Source organism: Capsicum annuum, chromosome 12, assembly GCF_002878395.1.
Source record: "Capsicum annuum cultivar UCD-10X-F1 chromosome 12, UCD10Xv1.1, whole genome shotgun sequence".
In the NCBI taxonomy this organism is placed as follows: domain Eukaryota; kingdom Viridiplantae; phylum Streptophyta; class Magnoliopsida; order Solanales; family Solanaceae; genus Capsicum; species Capsicum annuum.
Window position 1 is genome coordinate 207744124 of NC_061122.1, and position 17877 is coordinate 207762000.

General features: G+C 32.7%; 2 protein-coding genes across 2 annotated transcripts; one reads left to right on the top strand and one right to left on the bottom strand.

Moving 5' to 3' along the window:
* The first annotated feature begins 2226 nt into the window (after window positions 1–2226).
* LOC107850614 (farnesylcysteine lyase) lies at window positions 2227–4254 on the top strand. The gene has a single exon (XM_016695261.2). The coding sequence runs from the start codon at window positions 2439–2441 to the stop codon at window positions 3912–3914; it is 1476 nt and encodes a 491-aa protein (XP_016550747.1). The 5' UTR covers window positions 2227–2438; the 3' UTR covers window positions 3915–4254.
* Window positions 4255–4504: 250 nt separating this feature from the next.
* LOC107850615 (transcription initiation factor IIA subunit 2) lies at window positions 4505–10908 on the bottom strand. Its single transcript, XM_016695262.2, has 4 exons — window positions 10736–10908; window positions 10452–10602; window positions 8015–8065; window positions 4505–4959 (listed from the first exon to the last, which is right to left on the bottom strand). The coding sequence occupies exons 2-4, from the start codon at window positions 10578–10580 to the stop codon at window positions 4819–4821; spliced, it is 321 nt and encodes a 106-aa protein (XP_016550748.1). The 5' UTR covers window positions 10581–10602; window positions 10736–10908; the 3' UTR covers window positions 4505–4818.
* Between the last annotated feature and the right edge of the window lie 6969 nt (window positions 10909–17877).

Here is a 17877-nt window from a genome sequence, read left to right on the forward strand (position 1 = left end):
GTTAAAAACTCCCACATCCAAAAGTTGAAGGTGGCGGAGATGAGAATATTGTGATGGATGTGTAGACATACCAAGAAAGATAGGGTGAGGAATGAGATTATTCGGGAGAAGGTGGGAGTTGCTTCGGTGGAGGACAAGACGCGAGAAGTGAAGTTACGTTGGTTCGGACCCGTGATAAGGAGGGGCTCTGATGCTCCAGTGTGGAGGTGTGAGACTGCTATGGATGATTTTAGGCGGGTGAAGGTAGACCAAAGAAATATTGGAGGGAGGTGATTAGGAATGATATGGAGTAGTTACAGCTTATGGGGGACATGGCCTTATCTTTTGTGTTTGTTATAAAAATAAAAACAAGAGACACTGGCTATGGATGATTTTAGGCGGGTAAAGGTAGACCGAAAAAATATTTGAGGGAGGTGATTCGGAATGATATGGAGTAGTTACAGCTTACGGAGACATGACCTTATCTTTTATGTTTGTTATAAAAATAAAAACAAAATGTAACTAAGGAGATTTGAACCCACAACCATAAGGTTAATAAAACTTTTGGAAGTCCTTCTACTTCACTAGACCAACAATACATGTCTATGAGTTCCTAACTTATAATTCTTATAGATTTACTAATTTCTCTATATTAATACTAGACCCACACGAAAGTTACTGGATTTCCGGGAACCTCCATTTGGGCTCCTAGATTCGTCCCTGGATATGGTGTGCGTAAACTTTACCCTCCCCAGACCCTACTACGTGGGAATACACTGAGTATATTATTATTTTTGTTGTATAATTTATATTTTTAAAAATTTAAATGATCAAAAACTCTATGAAAAATATAATAATTTTTTTTAATATTAATATAAGGAAAAATACATCTTAAAATATTATAGTCAAAGTTGACGGAGAATGATAACTAAAAGTGAAAGGCAGGAGTACTTGAGTAAATTGTTGAGTTGCTAAACAAAGCGTCCATTTGGCCATGAAATTTTTTTCCATTTTTTCACAAAAAAATTTTGGAGTCAAAAATTATGGTGTTTGGTCATGAAAATTTGGAAAATAATCTCGGAAAATTTTTCTGAAAAGGAAAAATAGATTTTTGGTATTTTCACAATTTTCCAACTCCAATTTCAACTTTTATTATTATTACATATAACTCCAATCTTTTAAATTTTTACATAAAACTCTCATTATAGCATTACTTTTTCAATATTACGTATATTGCAGTTTTAAAGAATAAGATAATTATAATTTCAAACTTAATGCTATCCTAATTAATATATATCTCTTCTTCTCTCTCATCATTATTTTTCTCCCTTATTTTAATTTTTTTTCTTATTTAAGACATTATTTTACTGCTTATTTATATTTATACCCATAAATATATAAAGTATTATATTTATAACAGAAATATACAAAGTATGTTACCTATAAAGTGTATATCATGTATATATCACATACACACATATATAAATATACAAAGTATTAAGAAACATACTAAGCATATTTATAACATAAATATACAAAGTATGTTATATATGAAGTTTAGACCATGTATATACCATATACACATATATATAAATATACAAAGTATAAAGAAATATACTAAGCATATTTATATATTTATTATGGTATATGATATAATATACCATAAATATGCAAAGTATGTTTTACATAGAAATAATTTATTCACACACAGTAAAATCTTTCATGTATAAGAAAATTAAAGAAATAAATTAGCGGCACCCTAAATTTTAATAACAACTCATCATTTCCTATTTTTTAGGAACGGAAAATAAAGAAAATAAATTAAATAAATTAAATAAATTCCTAAAAAAAATAAATTTATTTGAAAGATAATATTTATTACCTAAAAAATAAGAAACAGTGATCTGTTAATATAACATCCATATTTAAGATTTTCAAATATGAAAAAATGGTTATTAATATAAATATTATATATGTATAATTGAAAATCATTAATATATGACCATCTATACGTAATTATTTTTATAAAAATGGCTAATTGTGTTCTTTTCCCGTCAGTATATAAATTTTAGTTAGGTGATTTTGATAGTTTATAAAAGTTGAAACATAAAATTATATTTAATTTTTTTTAAAAAAATAAATAAATAAATTAAAAAAAATATATCAAACACAACTCCAACTCTAATTTAACTCCAACTTTAAATTCAACTTGAATTTTTTATTTTTTTTAAGTTTTCGTGGCCAAACGGGTACAAAGTATTCGAGGCTCCAACTCCAAATTTTCGCCATTATCACTTAATTAGCATTGACTTTGATCCATATACTACCTTCTCTAACATTCAACAAATCAATCTCTCAATATCCCCCCAACCAAGTTCAACTTCTAGTTCTAGCTAACACAACAAACTCATCAATACTAATCAATCAAAGCAAAAATCCTCAAATACAAAATACAAACCATGAAGAATCTCCACCTACTTTTACCACTCATCATCATCGCCGCCACCACCGTTGACTCATCATCGTCATCTCCAACTGTTTGCATCATCGGCAGCGGAATCGCTGGCTCCTCCGTAGCCCACTTCCTCCGAACATACTCCACCTCCGCCTCAACCATCACCACAATCAGAATCTTCGAACGACATAACATAATCGGAGGACGCACAGCAGCAGTGACTCTTTCAAACGAGACATTCGAAGCTGGCGCATCGATTCTTCATCCGAAAAACTACCACGCTTTGAATTACGCGAAGTACCTAAATCTGTCCATCAGAAATCCTCCCTCCTCCGAATCCGATTCATCTTTTGGCATCTGGAACGGACGTGATTTTACGTTCAAGACATTAAGTATCAATTCGAATTTCAGTTTTTTACAACGTATTGTGTCGTTGGCGAATGAGGTGTTGATTTTCTTTCGATATGGATTGTCTCTATTTCGGATGAATAGTTTTGTAGACTCCACTGTGAATTATTTTTTGAGGTATTACGAAGGTTTTGAGTCGCGGCCAGTGTTTGCTAGTGTGGAAGACATGCTTAGATGGTCGGGGCTTTATAATCTGACGAGGAGGACATTGTACGAGGAGTTGATTGATGCTCATTTGTCTAGGCGATTGATTGAAGAGCTGGTTACGGTTGTTACTAGAATCAATTACGGGCAAAGTGTGAGTATCAGTGGACTTGCTGGAGCGGTTTCTTTAGCTGGATGTGGTTCGGGTTTATGGTCAGTTGAAGGCGGAAATCGGCAAATGGCTGCTGGATTGATCGGTCATTCAGATGTCGAATTGCATTTGAATGAAGAAGTTGAATCTGTTTCGTTCATAAAGCAAACATACCACCTCAATACCACGAAGGGGAAGAGTTATCAATGTGGAATAACAGTCGTGGCTACACCTTTGGATGAGGTGAAGATTCAGTTTCATCCGGGGATTTCAATCCCCGAGAGGAAATTGCAGCACACCTATACGACTTTCGTTAGAGGTGTGATAAATCCGGGTTATTTTGGTTTAGGTTCGGTATCAGAAGTTCCACAACTCGTGGGCACTGTTGAGAATCCTGATGTTCCTTTTTCGAGCATCTCGGTTCTTAAGCAACATAAGGAGGATGATATGTCTTACAAGGTGTTCTCGCGTAAACCTCTTGATGATGCTTTGTTAGATCGGATTTTCAGTGTGAGAAATGAGACGGTCAAGATAGACTGGGGTGCATATCCGCATTATCATGCTCCTGAGGTATTTGCGCCGTTCATCTTGGATGGTCACCATTTGTACTATGTGAATGCTTTTGAGAATGCAGCTAGTACCATTGAAACAAGTGCTGTTGCTGCTGAAAATATAGCAAGGCTGATTCTTTCCAGGCTTAATGGCCAAGAACCCGTGGATCCAGTGAACTTGAAAAGCTTTGGCGATAATGCATCTGATGTGCACGCAGACTTGTGAGTCGAAATCACTTGGCTTTTTGCCATACATGTAGAATATGCCGGAGTGTTATCAGGCGTTGAGTGTGTAAATTTCTACTTGCTGATACGTCCTACTAAGTTCAGCTAAGAAGTATATCGGTACCCTCTTTGTCGCTATGCCGTTGTGGCATAAAAGGCGATATACACATCCAAGTTTCTATGACAAGAAAATAGCCTTTCATGTATTGGAGTTAACTCAGTCTTCTTTTTGTTGCACTTCAATTGTAACATTTGCACTAATAATGCAAGCTATTCAACTTTGTTTTAGCTGCAAATAGCCCCTCATGTATTGGAGTTAACTTGGTTTTCTTTTTGTTGCAGTTCTTATGCGACTTTTGCATCTACTTGATGTCATCATTGAAACAACATCTTAACAGTTGTTACCTTTGACTTTGTGTTTTACTGCATAACTAAACTTCAGACAGTGTTTTAATACATAGATAGTTATAGTTTATGTAGGAAAAGCAGCTGATAGTTGAGATACGAAGCTCATGAAAAAGTGATAATTCAAGTATGTTATGACCATTAACTCAAAAAAAAAAAAAAAAAAACCATATTCAGGATTTCAGATAACATAAAAAGTTCCAGATAGGAAAAATTGATTCCTGAGCTCATATCAATGTCAGAGATACTAAAGTTAACATTGTACAAAAGGTCCATACAATACATTGGCATCATATAGATAACAGTTTGACTACGGATAGCTATTGATGTCTGCTTGCTGGTTTGTACAAATATAATTGTAGAGCAACCCTGGAAATATACCCAGAATGCATATAACCACACCTCCCCTACACCCTCATCTCTCAAGACTTATGTTGATTTCTACATTAATTATAGAAATGCAAATCTGTAACAGAAAATTCTCTCAATCAGCTGTCTTCTCACTGTGTGAGCAACTTCGAGTCACATGCCACAATCTTGACGCGGTTAACAGTCTCCTGGCACTCCTCACTCTTGAACACAGCATCTTGTAAGATAAAGGTCCACACATTATCACAGAACCTGTAGGTGTGCAGATGTCCCTGCAACCATAGTTGTTCAAATTAAAAGAAGAATATACCTGAAACTTTCATGCTAATAAGCCCCAGAAAATCGTAGAATGAGCAGCCAAAATTCAGTAATAGTTAAAGGAGGATGAAAGCAAATAAAAAGGGTTCAAATACCCGACAGACGAAAATTGCTGGCAAGAGGACAGAATTCTTCACAAATAAGTTTAATCATCGATATTATAGCAGAATCAAAGAGATGACCAAAAGAAGGAAAGACCTAATAACAAAAGCCCTCCACTTAATTTCTCAAGGTTGCAGAAAGCAAGAACATAAGATCTCATTTCACAACTAATGAAATCTGAGCACTTATCCCACTTAAAGGAGCGGTCGGGCATATTTTAAAAGTGTGACCTGGAGGTCAACTGTTAATGAAACTGGAATGAAGACCATGGAAGACCACGATTCAAATCTCAATCGAGGCAAGCTAAGTGATTTAATCCTATCTGTCTAAGTCTTATAGGCAGAGGTACTTGTCACTTGTATTAATAGGGGCTGTATGTACCAGATGTAATAGTCTAGGTGCACAAATTGGCCAAACACCACCAATTAAGCTACAAGCTAAAGACAAAATTAGGATGAAATGGATGGCCACATACTTGACTTCCAAATGTATCGTTACAAATCCTATCCTATTCCCCAAATGAGCTGGTTAGCATCTTAACTCAGGTGAAAGACAGGTTGTGCGTACTTCTACCAATTATTTTCAAGTTGCAAAATAGCTTTCTACTCATAAACTTGTAAGGCAGCCCTCATGGAAAGTGGAGAGCCATGTGGGGTAAAGATAATAGAATAAACAAGGGAATGGAATGAGTACATGAGTTGAGATTTAGAGCAAAACAGTAGCTATACAAGGAGGCTACATATTAACATACTTTGTCCAGTCAATCAGAAAGGTGGCTGTCTCTTGTGCTTCAGGTATCAACCATAGTTTAAATTGTGATAGTTGTATAATAATCAAAGCAGTATGTCCTTAGCATTATTGTGAGAATTATCAAGTCAAAGGTTGTAGTACAATTTGTGATTTAAAATTTGCTTGTTGACAACAACTTCAAATCTTATGTCATGTCTTTCTTGTCATCAAAAAGGATTAGCCAGTAAATCACTTTATTTCGAGTAAAGGACCAGATCTTGAATGATTATTGCATTTTAGTGGAGTATCTTTATATATTTCGATTTTATCATAGGAAAGAACTCCTACGCAGTTGCCGTTAAAATTACAACAATGTTTCTTCTAATTCAAGCTCAGCTACTAAGCGATCTTCCACCATTCCCACTACCTTGAAGGACCTCAACTGAGAGACTGCTCTCCTCTTTTAACCACTTAAGATAACTGCCACCCCACATCTCCTCCCCAAAAAAAAAACATTTTAGTTGGATTTTCATGACTCCTGATGTCCAGGAGACACAAATTGGATATACTTCCTACTGTTGTGTTGTAGATATCTATTGAATAAGCAAATCAACAGAATCAGCTTCCTCAATCTGACTGCAATCACTAGGCAATAGAAATCCTCCTTTATGAAGATAACCTAACTTGGCTCCTAGATATTTATGATGTCAGTCATATCATGTAAGAAAGGGATAAAAATAGCGATTAATCCTCTTATCCTCTTCAAATCTTTTTGTTTTTCCTTGAGGAGAACGATAAGCTTCAGTCAGATGGACGGGAATGAACATGATGCATGTGGAATAACTCAAGTTTTGCTACTGAAATACTTATGAGGTCCCTTCTCAAATGTTATTAAACAAAGGAATTGTAAAAATATGTGCCTGATTTATTATATAATATAAAAGGCAAGGAAAAGATCTAAGAACGACTGCTATATTTCAATGTACCCATTGCTGGTCTGATAAAAAAAAAAGAATATCTCAAAAGTAATATGCTCTATATCAACACAAGAAGACAGAAATCCTGCAGGATGCAGTCCATCACAAGTTGCTTCTAAGTTGACAATTTTGAGAACCAAAAACACCTTTTTCCCCTTGTTTTTTGAGGACTGGTTTGAAAGACCAGAGCAATTTCGCTAAGATACTGTCGATCTTAAAATGAGACAAGCTTAGCAATTTAAGAGATGTTTTCCTCTGTCACATTACTTATGTAGCATTTTCTAAGTAACAGGCTAAAGATCATCCTTTCCACAGACATCATTTCTCATCATCATATGAGAAAAGTAACGCTTGCTTATCTACTGACAGCGATAACAGAGCACCATTTCTGGAATAATCAAAAGTAATATTGGGGCAGTCACATTATCCACAGAGTTTCAAACCATTTGCCAACAGACCCTAGGTGATTTCTAGGTAATCAAATCAAACAAAGTCTGAGCGTTACCTACCTACGCTTTTTGTTTTGTTCTAGAAAAACATTATTCAAACTCATCGATGGTGTTGGGAATGAGGGGAACCAGTTGATATCCTAAACTTTCCAATAATGAGGCACACACATTTCTATAGATGGTGAAACTATTTGAGATGCCAAAGACATCTTAACAAAAAACAAGCTACTACCAGCACCACATATGTGAAATTTAGAGAATTGTTGCTCATTGGTAAATAACGTCCCAAGTTCAATATCTTATTTCGAGTCCAGACCAAGTGACGAATATAGGACAATAGCCTTTGCACTCCCACATTAACAGGACAATGTGGATTATCTTAATGAAGTGATATACTTTATTGACAACACCTACTTATAATGCCGCGACTCCTTAGGCTGGACAAATGAAAATATTGTTACATCACCTCATCTGACAAATGTAAACAGACACACGGATGATGTAATCGGCTTCTTTATCTTCTGTCATTTTGAATAAAGCTAACAGAGACAGATTCAATCACTGCTACCAGTAAATTAAATCATCTAGCAATTTTTCAAATTTATAAAAAAGACACAGAAAGCTAAAAAAGAGTTAGTGATTCTTAATTAAGTAAATCATGAAACTGATCCAATGAATATTATCTGCATGAACTCATAATATGGATATAAATTGACACACAAACAGGACATAAGAAAGAAAATTATACGTACCTTAATAGTAACCTTGCTTTTCACTTGAGTCTCCAAAGCTTCAGTCATTGACTGCATTGCAACAGCATAAATGATAAATATAGCCTAAAGCCAAGAAATCCAAACAATAAAAGAAGTTTTCACTATTATTCACGACTTTAGAACTAGATTATTTGTATTGGTATGTACATATACACAGGCATATCAGGGTCAGTACACGCTTACAGAATACTGAATAGATTGCCAGACTTCAACCATATAAATAGTTGAACCATTGTCCAAAAGATATAATTTAACTTTCAACTTTGAACCCAGTAACACAAAATAGTAGTGGATGCAATGAGGTCCCAGGCTCTTTGACTTATAGCCTGTTTGGGCAAACTTCTAAAATCAGCTTAAAAGTGCTTTTCAGAAAAAAAAAATCTTTTGATGAGGAGCAACTTGTACTTGTCATTTGACCAATAAATTTAAAAAGCACTTTCAAAACAACAATTAGTGTTTTGCCAAACTTTCTAAAAGTGCTTTTTTAAGTGTACTTTTCTCAAAAATACTTTTAAAAAAAGTGTTTTTCGGAAAATACTACTTTTCTTGGTTTATGAAAGACAGCTTCAGCTAGCTTCTAAAAACAGCAACCACTAGCATCTGAAAACGTCAAACATCTTCTACCTACTATTCCCCACTCAAAAGCTTGGCCAAACACCTCATTTTTTCAAAATAAGCACTTGCTGGAAAAAAAAAAAAAAAAAGCACTTTTAGCCACCCAAATCTTGACCAAACGGCATACTAAAATCCTGGAGATTAAATAAAATAAGTGATTAAAACTTATAAGCACATTGTAATCTTTCCTGAACAGTACAAAAGTGCTTAAAAGCTATTTTGGCTTAAAATCACCTAAAATAAACCAATCAGAACAAGATATTAACCCATAAAAATAGTTGGACAATTTCCAAACAAAATTACACCACAATTTCTATTTAATTTTCTTAAATAAGCACTTTTAGCCTCCTAAAATCTTGGCCAACCGCTACTAAAATCCTGGAGATTAAATGTAACAGAAGACGTTATGCTTGGGCTGCGGGTTTGGCCACATCACACTAGACCTAGAGCCTGTTTGGATGAGCTTTTGTCTTATTTTGGTTTCTTTGGCTTAAAAACACTTGTTAGTCTTTCCCAAACACAACAAAAGTATTCAAAACTATTTTGGATTAAAATCATCTTAGATAAGCCAATCCAAACAGGCTCTTAATCCATAAACATAGTCGAATAATTTCTAAACAAAATCACACCACCACCAACAACAACATATACAGTGTATTCCCACCAAGTGGGGTTTGAGAAGGTAACGTGTACGCTGTCCATACCACTACGTCAGATGAAGTAGAGAGGTTGTTTTCGATAGAACATCCCCCTTCGGGCTCATATTGCAAGTTTGAACACCCTTTCGCTTTTGAGCTGCTGCTCTAAGGCTGGCAACGGTCCGGTCCATTTACTCCGTTTCCGGTGACGTTCCGGTACTGGTATACCGGTAACCAATGGTCCGGAATACGGTACCGGTGCGAACCATCCAAAAATTCCAGTACCGGTTCCGGTCCGGCGACGTGAAGACTGAAGACCGTTACTATTTTTTATTTTTTTTTGGAATTGGACTGGTTAGCACTTGGCAGCAAAGACTCTTTTAAATTATTAAAAATATTATATTAACTTAAACTTAAGTTAATATAATAACTTAAACTTAACTTAAATATAATAACTTAAACTTATTAATATTATATTAACTTATTATATAAATTTAACTTAACTTAACTTAAATATAATAACTTAAACATATTAATATTATATTAACTTATTATATAAATTATATAAGTTAACATATATATAATTTAAATTAAAAAGAAAAAAAACTGTAAAGAACTGTACATAACGTTACCAGCTCCGGAAATTCCGGTATAGCTCCGGTGTCGTTCCGGTCCGAACCAGTTCCACACCGGTAACCAACGGACCGGTGCGTTGGAAGCAAAAAAGTCCGGTATTCCGGTTCCGGTAACACCGGTTCCGGCAACAAATTCGGTAAGGCAGTTCCATACCGGTTCCGGTTCCAGTCAAACCAGTCCAGCGGTACCGGTTCCGGTCCGTTGCCAGCCTTATGCTGCTCTCACCAGTGCCAAACAAAATTACACCATAATCTCTATGAATTTAAGTTTTGTGCACTATCAGGTAAACTTACCTGCTATTGAAGGTTACCCATTTTTTTTTTCATTTTTTATTTCATTTTTTATGTAAAAACTTGAGTAACCTGCAATAGCAATCAAGTTTACCTAATAATTTAGAATATTTTATACACAGTGCACAAAACTTAACTCAATTTCTATTTATTTTTGCATACTAAATTTCTACCCAGGACACAAAATAATACAGAAATACCATGACTTAAAATTCCTAGATGGAAACAAAATAGTACCTTATCAAACTGAACGAGCACTTGAATTGCGTGTTCGGGGCTAAGAATCCCGTTCGAAACCATCTCATCAAGCGTTTCAGTCAAACACATCCCAATTGTAGACCTCCTATACAGCTCAAACGTAGCCATTCTCCAAATCCTTTTTCACGATCTGCACAAAAAAATAATAATAAAAATCAGCTCAAAATGAAAAACATATTTTTTTTCAACCAATAATAGGATTAAATTATGTAAAAATAAATAAATAATAAAAATCAATTGATGAATTGTGAAAGGAGAGTTACGATTGAAGAGGGAGAGATATCGAGAGAGAGGAATTTTTTGGTCGAAGAGAGGGAAGTGATTTGGGGCTTTTATACCCTAATATTTGTAGCAAGAGACTTATATAGGCGACTGGTGGAATTGTGAAGTGAAATGACTAACTTTACCCTTCTCTTTGCTTTATCAATTCGTAGGATTGGCTTAGGCTTGGGTTATGAAGGATTTTGATGAAAGGGAAAATTTCAAAAGCAACAATTATGGGCTATAATTATAACTTTTATAATAATTGTTTCATAATTATGAAACATAACAAGTTGTTATAAAATAATAAAGAATAAAATTATGAAAAATAACAAGTTGTTATAAAATAATAAAGAATAAAGAAGAAGAGTAGAGAAAATAGAGAGAGTAATTTTTATTTTTCATGAGTGATAATTTACAATGAAGGAGCCCCTCTATTTATAGAGGAAAATACTCTTAATTTCTAACTAAAAGACACATACTTCAAATCTTCATAGATATCAACTAAATCTTGATAGTTCTTGATAGACATTCACTATAATGTAAATACATTTATAACACTCCCCTTGAATGTGTAGATAGATAATGTGCCTCGTTAAAACCTTACTAGAAAAAATTCAGTGGAAAAAAATCTAGTGAAGGAAAAATAGTACACATCTCTAACAATACGCATTTCGGCTTTATAGAGAAAAATACTCCTAGTTTCTGACTAAAAGACAGATACTTCAAATCCTCATAGATATCAACTAAATCTTGATAGATCTTGATAGACATTCACTATAATGTAAATACATTTATAACACTACCCCTTGAATGTTTAGATAGATAATGTGCCTCGTTAAAACCTTACTAGAAAAAAACCAGTGAAAAAAAATATAGTGAAGGAAAAATAGTACACATCTCTAACAATACGCCTTTCGGCTGCCTCATTAAAAATCTTACAAGGAAAATTCGGTGGTACAAAACCTTCAAAGGGAAAAAGAGTACAACGCGTATAAACTCCCCCTAATGAGAGCATCCTTGAACCTTTGCATCCCGATCTTGTGCACCATCTTCTTGAAAGTTGCAACTGGTGAAGATTTAGTGAATAAATCAGCCACATTGTTACTTGAACGAATCTGTTGCATGTTAATATCACCATTCTTTTGTAGCTCATGTATGTAGAAAAATTTTGATGAAGTGTGCTTCATTCTATCTCCTTTTATAAATCTTCCCTTAAGAGGTGTTATGCATACTGCATTATCTCTGTATAAAACTGTGGGTACATTGTCACATTTCAAATAACATTTTTCTCGAATGAGATGTATTATGGGCCTCAACCACACACACTCTCGGCTTGCTTCATGAATAGCTATAATCTCAGCATGATTCGATGAAGTGGCTACGATAGACTACTTTGTATATCTCCAAAATATGGCAGTACCACCACATATGAACATATAGCCTGTTTGAGATCAAGCTTTATGCGGATCAGATAAGTACCCAACATCAGCTTAATCAATAAGATCGAGACTGCAATCTTTAGAATAAAACAAGCTCATGTGTTTGATCTCATTTCGATGTTTCCTAGTAGGAGTAGAACTATACCTTGCTAACAAATTGAGCGAAAGGCTATATTGGGTCTTGTAGTATTTTACAAGATACATGAGTGCGTCAATTGTACTAAGATATGGTACTTCATAACCAATCCAAATTGGTATATTTCTTATTTCAGCAAATAATCTATTTGCTTTTGAAAACTCTCCAAGAGTTTTAATGATTTTTAAGCTATAAGCTTATACAATATAAGGATTCTAAATAAGTTTTCCAGAATATATGCTTCAAACATTTTGAATCCTTAGAAAGTTTCATATGAATTTTGTCAAGTGACAATATTTAACATGTCATATGCGACATCTTCAAGTGTCTGGACTACAAATCAAATAAATTTTACACTTACCAAGATGCATCCTTTCATGTCACTTGATAAATATTTCTACGCCAGCATGCTTAAATAAACGTAGAATTCAGATTCTCATAATCTTTTAGAATATTGCGCCAATATTGTATCAAAGATATCATTGATGATATATCATTTCATATCGGTTCACAGTATGACATAACATTTTGAGATCTCATCACTTCATTATTTTTCAGGTACCTGAACCTCTCATAAGGTTTCATGAAGTATTATGTCATAGGTTCTTCAAGAGCACATTGCCTTTTTATTATGATTATTTGCTTCTTATTTTTCAAGGATTATTTCATTTGGAATCGATTAGTCTATCATGCTTCATGCATGCGTAGACTTTGTCCTTTATGAACACAAAATAGGAGTACTTGCAACTTAAATATGAGATGTGTTCGGCATTCGACTTGAATTATCTTTTGAATGAGGATCTAATGATAATTCCTAATATATTTCATAGTTTCTTATAATCTCCCCCTTATGTTAGGAAAACTAACATACATCCTCCATCTTTGTGCATCATGGTATATTCATTAATCGTATACCGCACATCAAAACTATTAGATGGAATAGTTGGTTCCTGACCTTGAACCAATTGAGAGGGAAGAAATAATCATAATTTATTGGTCTAATGCATATAAGTGTCATTGTATGCAACATATCATATTTCAAACTAACACATGAAGCTTTGTTCTCATCGGCAATGGTTTAGCTATTTATTGAAGGCATTCAATGCCAAAGTATTTTCATCAAGATGAATTGTCTTGATTGCACAATCTGAAAGTTATGCTCTTAACTCTATTTTCTTGAGCAAACAACTTTATGAATGTCAAACTACAAGTTGACAATAAATGTACATGTGATTATCTTATTGAAGCATTTTTTCAACATATCACATGAAAGGTGAACATGCCCTTATTCACCTTTTATACATTTCAGATTTTAAGGGATCCAATCCCAAAATTAGTTGGTCCAACCAACTTATCATGAAAACAAGCAACATTAAAGTTGATGAAGAATTTTTGAATTATTCAATATATGTTCAATACTCAGTATGCATATTTTTAGGATGTCGATCATTCATGTCAATTTATGAACTTTTATTCTAGCAAACCCCAAGTTTACTTTAGTAAATTTCAGATTTACTACTTTAAAAGTAGATTTCAAAATAACCTTTCTCAATTATTTTTGCCTCTTTCAGAGGTGGATTGTGATTTCCTTACAACCACGAGCACGTTCGAATTTATACACTGTCACATTTACCCCTAAGGTCTAGATCTATATTTATAATAATCGAAATTCTCATTCCCAGGAATGAAATATAATCATGCCTTAAGCGTATCAAATTATGATAGCTACTACAAAAGTAAGTTGAGGCATATATGATTTATCACTACCACATTCAATTCAAAGAATGAAGCATATATTTTATGACTTTTCATCAAATAGTCATTATTTTGCTTTAGCCATCATAATATCATCAATATGGTACGTTGAGATTCAAACTCAACATCTTATTCATATAAAGACGTCTTAGGCATAAATCGATGGGACTTAAACCCAACATATTATCAATCCTTTGCATAATATTATTGTTGACACCTAATTTTTGCCCTCCACGACTAAATTTAATTCTGAGTTTCTTCAGTTTTTAATAAACCAAAATAATTATTTCATCCAAATAAAAAAAAGCTTAAAATATTTTTCGTACGTGATTTTATCATTTTAAGTAGCGATTGTATATTATCGTGTTCAATTATATGAGATTATATAATTTGTTACTTAAATATTTATTTTACAAAATATCGGATTTAATTAAGGCTTATCTTGAAAATAAATTCAAATGATTAAAATCTTAATTTAAATATAATTTATTCTCAAAAATAATTTATTTGGATAAATATGCATTCATTTTATTAAATTAAGAAGCTCGGGATTAAAAAAAAAGTATTAATTCTTATCGAATTTTAATTTAATTTAGTCAATCTATTAGATTTGACCACAATTGAAAATTGGTCATAATTGCAATGCAATTCGTCAATTAATTTTTAATTTGGTCAAAATAAATAAATATGGCTAAATTTTAAATTCCAATTGGGGTTATATTTTAAATAACTCCAAAATTCTCAAGAACTCTCATATTTTTACCCAATCCCACCAAAAAATAAATTCAAATTGTACTATTCCCCCCAACTTTGTTCTTTTCCAATTTTGAAATTCAAAGATTGTACTACATTGTACTATTTCACCCCACATTATCTTCCAACTCACCTTATCTTTAATTTTTACATTCCAAAAACCCCTCTAAATTCTTTTTCTCCCACATTGGTAGATGACAAGAAATAAATCTCTATCCTTTCCTATAAATACTTTTCTCCCACATTGGTGAAAAAGGAAAAAAAATACTTCATTCTCTGCTATAAATACTACCACTACTTTGGTATAAAGAGAAAGGGGAGAAGGAAGAAAAAAAAAAGGTTAGAAAGGGAAAAAAATCCTTTTGAGCAAAAAATAGTTATTTTTATTTAGTAAAAATTTTTGTTTCATAAAGTTGATCGGCTAATCGAAATTTTTGAGTTGTTGGCGACGTTTTTCGGTGGTGGTTGATTCCAACGAAGCTCGTAGTCTCGTTTTGCTGTCCCCCAAAAGGTAAACACACCTTCTTTTTTCTTTTTTTTTTTTTAATTTAGTTTTTATTGTCGTTTTTCTCTTTATCTTTTTTCTTCTTCGTAGTTCGTAGATATAATTTTGTTTGTTGGGATTGTATGTTATAGATGACCTTGAAGGCCCTAGGACATTGTGGTATCGATATTCTAATCATTTTCATATTCATGATATTAAAATGAGTTAGCAATAGTTGTATGTGCCTTTTTTGACTTTATTCTTTGATTATTTTAGATAAAGTTTCAATCTTTGCTTAAAAGATGTATTTATATTTTTTTTTAAACTCATTGTTGTTGGATACATTTGTTTTTAGTATGTAAAGTTATTTTCTTTATGTTTAGAAGAGTAGTTAATGTTGAATGTTTTGCCTTTTCACGTTATTCTTTGATTATTTGAATAAAGTTTAGATCTTTACTGGAAAAACGATACCCATGTCTTGTTTAAACTTATTGTTGGTAGATATATTTGTTTTTAGCATGTAAAGTTATTTTCTTTATGTTGAAAAGAATTGATAATATTGATTGTTTCTCTTTTTTTACTTTATTCTTTGATTATTTTGGATAAAGTTTAGATTTTTATTTGAAAAACAATACCCATGTCTTGTTTAAACTTATTGTTGGTAGATATGTTTTTTTAGCATGTAAAGTTATTTATTTTATGTTGGAAGAATAGTTATTATTATTTGTTGCGCCTTAATAAAAATAGTAATTAGTTAAGTCAAGAATTTGTCATTTGCTTACTAATTATTTTAATGGATTTCAAAACCCTCATATAAGATATGAAGTGCTAGCTTTATTTTTCATCCAAGATGTTTATTCTTCTTTGTTCGCATGTTGTCTTTTCAAAATGATAAGAAAGTTCGAACTTTTGCGGCTAAATAAAATTATTTGGATATTTTTGACTCATGCATAGTATGATTGTGAAACTTTTGTTTTGCATTTTTTATTTGTTGACTCTCATTCTTGTGTAGGTGTGCTTATTCTTGTCATTCAAAAATTGGTTCTTGATAGTTTCTTTTACTTTGAAATATGTCACTTTTATGCCTTGAACATATATTAATTTCTTTATTTTTTCTTTGTATGCAAAAAATATCTCGAGTCCAAATGGACTCCTCTCCTCTTGTATTTCGTAATGGGTAAATGAGTCTCACCCCTTCGAGTCAAGTTCGAAGTTTAAACCCAAGGTCCACTACATAGCGTGCGGGTGCTAGAAGATAGACAAAGAAGAAAAATGGGTCAAAACCCATTGATGAAGTCACTAAAAGACTTGAAAAGTTTCAATTTTTATTATTGTCTTCTTTTTATTTATTCATTTAGTCATTTATTTATTCATTCATTTCGACCTCGGAGCCAAAGTTGTATTTAATATAGGTGGAGCAAGACTCGAGCCAAAGGCTCGAAAAATAGTTTAGGACGGGTGAAATGGGTTGGAAGCCCAACTAGACTAGGACAGGTCTCGTTGATTTGGGCCTAATGGCCTAAATCCTTTACTTTCTCCTTTCTTCCCCTTTTATGTGTTTATTTGTTTATTAGTTTTATTTAGACTTAGTTAAAATTCCTACTAAGTCGCCTAAATCTATTGTACACAAGTCTTTTTTTAAAAAAAAATAAAAATCAAATCACTATTTCAACAAATTAATCTTTTCGAAGTTAATCAAAAGACGATTTTCAAACAGTCCGGATAACCGCAAGTTAGCGGACGTTTTAGGTGCCTAATACCTTCCTAAAACGTTAATAGGAACCGCTTATCTAGAATCTCTAACTTAAAAACGATTTTCCTATTTTGAATCGTTTGAAGTAACTCTCTAAAGGTTTCTTAATTCCTTTTCAAAATTAAGTGGCGACGCAAAACAATTATTCTTGAGAAATAAATTTAAAACATTTTAAACCAATTATTTTTCCTCAAATTCAACAATAATTATATTATTAGTAACAAAAGATAGATAACATAAGGAATTACTAACCTTGAAATTACTTTTAGATTTATAATCTCATCTTGTTTGGCAGAGTCTCGTGCTGATAACGTGTTATAAAATAATCAAGAATAAAGAAGAAGAGTAGAGAGAATAGAGAGAGTAATTCTTATTTCTCTTGAGTAATAATTTACAATGAAGGAAGCCTCTCTATTTATAAAGCAAAATACTCCTAGTTTCTGACTAAAAGACATACTTTAAATCCTGATAGATATCAACTAGATCTTGATAGACATTCACTATAATGTAAATACATTTATAACACAAGTTTTATTTTGTATTTAAGTAAAATGTTGCTATATAAATACATATACAAATTGAATAGTAATTTTTATTTAACTCCTATCAGTTAGAGTTAAATAAGGGATGTAAACGTCCCTTAATTCATGTATTCTTTTTCCTTATATGACTCTTCTTTTTTTATCCTTTTTTTTTCTTTTTCTTTTCTCATATTTTTTTTTCCTATTTTCGTTTTCTTCTTCTTATTTTTATTTTGTAATTTCTTTTTTTTTTTTACACTTACATTTTTAGCTTTTATTTCTCTTTTTTTTGTCATTTTT